The sequence below is a fragment of the Pogoniulus pusillus genome, chromosome 3 (assembly GCF_015220805.1).
Source record: "Pogoniulus pusillus isolate bPogPus1 chromosome 3, bPogPus1.pri, whole genome shotgun sequence".
Taxonomy (NCBI): Eukaryota; Metazoa; Chordata; class Aves; order Piciformes; family Lybiidae; genus Pogoniulus; species Pogoniulus pusillus.
This window is the reverse complement of record NC_087266.1, coordinates 19,335,630-19,342,258: the sequence shown is the minus strand read 5'-3', so window position 1 is coordinate 19,342,258 and position 6,629 is coordinate 19,335,630. Positions and strand designations below refer to the sequence as shown.

Here is a 6,629-nt window from a genome sequence, read left to right as displayed (position 1 = left end):
CTGAAAGATTTCTTACAGCTGCAGAAATGGCCACAAGATTTCCAAGGGAGAACAGCCACAAGTCGTACTGCCCTTAAGTGTATGCTGGCTTCGATACCTCTACATCTGGCTACTAAGATAATTCGATTTATTAGTACAAAATTAGCAGTTTATTTGTCTCTCTCTTCCAAATTCGAGCCAGCTAAGAAGGCATCTGAATTTTCTTCCTCCCGCCCTGCCTCACCCTGGAAAAGTCTCTGGAAGCTGCATTTTGTCTGACTGTTGCCCGAGCAGTGCGCCCGGTGACGATTTCCTCGGGCTGCCGCGGCCGGAGGCAGTTTGAGAGGGTCTCACGGACCGTGTTTGCTGTTAACTCTCGGGAATCACTCTCGCACAGGGCCACGCGTGCAGCGTGCCGAGTCCCCTCCGCCCGGTGCTCGACCCTGGACAGGGCTCTCAGCTGAGGGAGACAAGGCGGCTGCTGGAGCCCCGCTCGTCCCAGCAACTCTCCCCTCGCACGGGTCCTATGCGGCAGCCCCGCTGCCACGACAGAGCCCAGAGCCGCCGGACACGGCTCAACCCCTCAGCCCTGCCCCGCAGCGAGGATGGACACCCGACCCTAGCCCCGCCCCAGGCTCCCCACCGCTGGACGCGGGCGGGGCGAGCTAAAAAGAGGCGGCAGGTGAGCGGAGAAGGGCTCTTAAAGTTCTCGGGTGAAGAGGCTGGGACCGGTCGCTCCCCAGGCATCGACGGTCCCGGGAGCGGAGCAGCGCGGCGTTCCGGTGCATCCTGACTGCCCTGCCAAGTCCTGACAGGTGAGCGTCCGTGATCGGCTCCCGTGTGCTGGAGCGGTGGGAGCGGAGTCAGACTGTGCGTCCTTCAAGCGGCACCTGGTCGGTGGTCTGCTGCTGTGGGGGCTCTGGTCGGGGGAGTACGCGGTTAGGGGTAGCCGCAGGCAGTGGAGAGAGGCGCAGCGAGGCTAAGGATAGGCATCCCTCGCATCCGTCCCCCGGTTGCCCGCGCAGACCCGTCGGGAAAGCAGCCCTGCTCGGGTTGGGGCTGACTGCACTCAGCCTCGGGACTGTCCGACGTGGCGTGGTTGAATCGGGGCATCTCGGCGATGGCGGGCTTGCGGCGGGTGCTCCCCGGCAGGTGCCGTCGGGCCTCAGAGCCCCAGCTGGCATTTGCAGACGGATGTCTGCTGACAGAGGACATGGTAACCGGCCGCGGGAGTCAGCGGGCTCCCCGTCCGCCCCAGCGCTCCTGCCGCAGCCGAATTCAGGAGGAGCAGAATTTTGGTGTGGTATGAGGGACGGGCTGGGAGCTGCCGAGGGGTGTCCAGGTTGTAATTACAAGGTGGGGATTTCGATTGTTTTCAATTGAACGATGTCTTGACTAGCAGGGTGGGTGTTTCGGTAGATTCAGTCCTCGCAGCCTTAATTTGTGTTTCTGTAGTGGCAGACGAAATAGGAACATTGTTGATTTTTTTTTTCCCCCCCAAAATTTGAAGCACTAGTTCAGAACTGCAGTGTAAGACCACACTTGGAGCCCAGGTTGCTCATCCCACTGGGATAGAGATTTCAGATACTTTCAGTTCTAATTAGCCCCTTATGAAGGTTTTGATTGACTTCGACTTTTGTGACAGATGTGACCATAGCCTAGTCTTTAGGTCAACATAAAAAGTTGCATAAAATGCTGCCAGTTTCATCAGAGACTAAGCATGAAAACTAAGGGATTCCAGACATACTCTCATTTTTTTCCCTCTTCCCTCCCCCTTCTTTCTTACCCAATTTCACATTTCCTCCCATGACAGTAAATCTACCTCTCCTTGCCTCAAGGCTTGTATGTACAAGCTAGGCCCTTGTACCAAAGATATGTGTTTGGGCATGTTGGTTGTAACTACACCAGGATAGAGAAATTTTGTTGGTTTGTTTTTTTGTTTTTGGGGTTTTTTTTGTTTGGGTTTTTTTTTTTTCTTCCCCACTCTGTTATGTGAAAATGAAAGACTCTGAAAACCTTGACCAATGTGCTATTTCAAGGCACCATGGTCTCCCCACAGCACATAGTCTGGACCAAAAGAAGGTGGACCTCTTACCCACAGCCAGTGCGGCTCTCCTACACAGCAAAATTGAGCTTGGAATATGATGGACTAACTATGCAAATTCCCGGCTCAGCTTTCAAAGTGTTTTGTCCATTTCAATGATAGTTTCCAAACAGATTCCAAATGGCTTCAGCGAAATCCGAGCCCCCCCGAGACGTAATTCTCATTTCAGCAAAACTTATGTTTAACTTTCAAAGGGACAAAGAGTGCGGATTTTAGTTTTCAAGTGTAGGAGGAAAGCTGAAATGGAGCTTCTCTGAAGTTCGACCTCCTGTTTATTCTTCTGGGCGTGATAACATTTCAGAAATTACCATAATCTCTTTAGCTGAGGGCTTCTTTTCCTTTCAACTCTGACTATCTCCTTTTTGGATGAGATAACAATGAATGTTGAAGGACAAGCTCTGCAGTATCTTTGCCTGTTGGTTTGTGCTATATGTTCGTGCAGCCAGGCTTCCCGGCAGTGTTGACAACATCAAATGTACTTCTGAGATGAAGGGCCATGTCTAAGCTACAGTAGAAGGCTTTGGAGGCCTCCTGGATTTCTCTGGGTGGACTTCTGAAGTTCTCAGATCTATGAAAGCTACTAGAGAATTCTCCGCTTTGTCTAGTTGTCTAATACAAAAGGAGGAAATACGTGTGAAAATGTAACTTAATTCCTGCTCAAAGCCTTGTTGAGAATTGCATGAAGGTATGCTTGTCCCATCATAAAAGCATGAAAGGAGAGTTTCATAAGGTCTTTGAAGATATAAACATACAGGCGACATTAATGAAAGTGACTTTCATTTGCCTATGACTCGTGAGTGCTAGGAAATCCTCTTGATTGTAGAAGGTATTAGAACTGCTTTTCACTCTTTGAAAAGTGACCACTTGGTGTATTATTTGTCGTCCTGCAGGCAAAACGACACAGAGAAGATGGACTGGGGAACGCTGCAGGACGTTTTAGGAGGTGTAAATAAGCACTCCACCAGCATCGGCAAGATCTGGCTCACAGTCCTGTTCATCTTCCGTATCATGATCCTCGTTGTGGCTGCAGAGAAAGTCTGGGGAGATGAACAAGATGACTTTGTCTGCAACACACTACAACCTGGTTGTAAGAATGTTTGCTATGATCACTTTTTTCCCATCTCTCACATCAGACTCTGGGCCCTGCAGCTGATCTTTGTTTCCACACCTGCGTTGCTGGTGGCCATGCATGTAGCTTACAGAAGGCATGAGAAGAAAAGGCGATTCAGAAATGGAGAGAAAATTGATATTGAAGAGCTGAAAAACGAAAAGGTTCACATTCGTGGGCCCCTGTGGTGGACCTACACCAGCAGCATCTTCTTCAGGATTGTCTTTGAAGCAGTCTTCATGTACGTGTTCTATTACATGTATGATGGGTACCAGATGCCTCGCCTGCTGAAGTGCGATGCATGGCCCTGCCCCAACACAGTGGATTGTTTTGTGTCACGGCCCACTGAGAAAACCATGTTTACTGTTTTCATGCTTGCTGTGTCTGGGATCTGCATGATGTTAAATCTGGCCGAGTTGGCTTACCTAGCGATAAAAATTTGCATGAAAGAATCCAGGAAAACAACTGTCTTAAAATAATTTCCCAGCTTTGGGATTTCCTGGCTCCCCATTTCCCTCCAACTTTCTTAGGTGTCAGAAAACAATCAGCAATATTTTCACACTCAAGGAAAATAATAAAATTAATATTAACTCAAGTTCAAAAACTATAGTCTCTCTGGGAAGCTGCCACTGAGGCAGGTTTTAAAGATCATAAGCTAATTCAAGTGTCCTGCATCTACAAATAGAGAGAGCAGCCTTCTGACAAGTATGCCTACTGCTGAGGCACTTCTGTTGAGACAGTCACTTTTCCAGAAGTGGGAGTGGAAAGGCCCAGAGGAAAACTTTAGAGCCCCAAATGAGAGCCAGGAATCACAAATATGTCCATTTCAGAGGCCAGGCAGCAACAACAGTTTTCATTAAAAAGCGGGATGGAGTCTTTTTGGGAAGAACTAGTGTCTTATGAAAAGGAAGAACACAGAAATAATAATGTCTCTAGCAAACGTCCTGTTGTCCCTATATTCTGGAGCAGGGAAAGGGCCTAGCAGCACAGGTATTCCACGGCAATGCATGCTATCAGCTCTGCTAGGCACCAGAAATGTTTTTATCTTTATATCTCCTCACTTGCACTAAGGAGAATCTCCTCCTGGGAGAGGACAGTCTCTACTGCTTGGGAATAGCATTAGGTCACTGCTGCCTCCCTTCACTCACAGGAACTGCTGCAGTGGGATGAATGAAGTTTGTTTTTTCATTCTCTCGATCAAGTGAAAAAAATGTATTGTTACAGTGTAACTGTCTTCCTCCTTGTTCTACCCCAGCATTTTGTGAAGAATTTCAGTACAGCAGGTTTTATTTAAAGAGGCTTTTTATCACTTGACTGTGGCTCCTTCAGCTGTGTACCTTTTAAAAGCCAGAAAAAACCCTCATTGTTTCATTCTGTATTTTATTCAAAAGAAGTGCTTCAGCTTGCAGTATTATATGCAGTAGATTGCACCTATGAATATTCCATTAGTTCCTTTTCCTTATTCAGCCTGCATAGCTTCTCTTCACAAGGCCTTCTCACTATCTGAGGTAAGGTTCAAGTGAGTCCATCAAACCACTCCCAATCTCTCTGACATTCTACACTGTGAGACTGATTCATCCTTCCTTTTCCTCTGGCAGTTCTACTAGGAATTGCAGACAACTTGCAGAGTTTAGATAGCAAAGAGACCGAATCAGAAATGAGGAGGAATTTGATATTTTTCTGAAAGTTCACATTGCTGAGCTGTGAACTGTATATTGCTAACTTTAAGAACTATGTGAGCCAATCTGGTCATGTCTCTCTGCAGTCTCAAAATGTCTTTTATGCCTGTCACAGGCAGCTACACCAGCACATACAGCAACACAGCTGCCGTCCCAAGTGCCTGCCCATTGAGCCCACTTCTAGGAAGCTGGCTATTGCTTATTGACAACTGTCTTTTCTCCAGAGTGAATGAGTGCTATCTCAGCTTCTGTTTGCATGTCTGTTGCTCCACATTCACATCTATCGCTGGTGGAGTAAACAAAGCTACAAGAATGAATACCCATGACCCCTCACTGTGCACTGAAAGTGGAGTGTAAGCAGGCTTGCACTGCTTGTGAACTGCACCCAGTGTTACAACTTGACTGCAGATGGAAATCTGTCATCCAAGAGGAGAGCAAGAAAACCATAAATGCACCATCCTCAGAACCATAAACAAAAAGTTGAAAAGTTGCTAATAACAAGTTGAACTGGAAACTTGAACTGTGAAAACATCCTTAATTCAACACTAGATGACAAAGCTTGGCACATATCAGATGTGTCCTTTGTAAACTTCCTGCATTGTTCTGTGTACAAGTATGAAGAGAACTATCTGCACTCCCCAGTGCTCTAGCATTACATTTCTTTTGTAACAACAGGGCTTTTTCCTGGAATTAAAGCACTCTTGTGGTGTCTCTTTTCTGTATTATTTGTGTGTGCTGTGTATTACCTAATGTATCTGATGAAAATATGTTTACCCTAACGAAAAATGTATACACCAGTACTACATGTAATAGGCAAGGGATACTGTAAGGATTTTAGCCTTCAGATGCAGGTTGTTTTTTCAATGGATTGCATTGCCTGTTATCCTGCAGACTGCCTGAGCTGATAGAGGAAGTTCTCATACATGACCTCTTTTAGAAATCAAATGTGATGTCTAAGTCAGCCTTGTACCAGCAGAACTACGTCTAGCAAAGGCCAGTGATAAATAATTGAACTAGCTCCATAGGAAAGACAGTTGGTTTTCTTGGTCTGCCTTGCAGTTTAGCTGGAGCTTGGAATGAGACATACCAAAACTAGAAATGCTAACACTACAAAATTTTCTTCAACTAGCAATTGGGCAACACACAGGAAAAAAAGATAAATAGGGAATGGTCAAAAGAGGACTTTGATCCAGAACTACAGCATTTAAATTTCTACTAAATAGCTGCTTTCTAGGGAAAAAAAAAGTTCAGATACTTCATAGGAACACAGGGATTACACCTACTTTTACATGTGCTATACTGCACAGTTGACTCTCAAATAGATTTCATACAGATTAAAATATGATGTTATGTTACAGATGTTATTTCCTGAAATACATTAGGAGTATCCACAATTTTGGTTCCTGGACTCTTCTCACAATGAAGGCTACAAGTGCTGAAAAATTAAGAAGATCTGAAGTCATGACTGTAAAAGAGGGTGATTCAGTACTGTTGAGATTCCAATGTAACCAGAATTATAGTGCCAAAAAATGTGCTATCAGAACTGGTAAGTGCAGAAGTGGGACAGGCTAGAATTATATCTTGATTGAGACCATGCGGGGAAATCACCACTGACTTCATCAAGCTAAAATTTCATCCAAACTTTGAAACTAAATCTACAAACAGGGGGGGTAAAGGAGAAGTAAGAGAAGTAAACAACTATTAACCTCATAGACCCAGCTAGAGAAAAAACCCTAAGTCATGGGAGTAATTTCAAAGG

General features: G+C 45.7%; 1 protein-coding gene across 1 annotated transcript; it reads left to right on the top strand.

The window, feature by feature from the left end:
* The first annotated feature begins 706 nt into the window (after window positions 1–706).
* On the top strand, window positions 707–5,595 carry GJB2 (gap junction protein beta 2). The gene is made up of 2 exons (XM_064171533.1): window positions 707–794; window positions 2,974–5,595. Exon 2 carries the CDS (start codon window positions 2,993–2,995, stop codon window positions 3,668–3,670), a length of 678 nt encoding a protein of 225 aa, XP_064027603.1. The 5' UTR covers window positions 707–794; window positions 2,974–2,992; the 3' UTR covers window positions 3,671–5,595.
* Window positions 5,596–6,629: the final 1,034 nt, after the last annotated feature.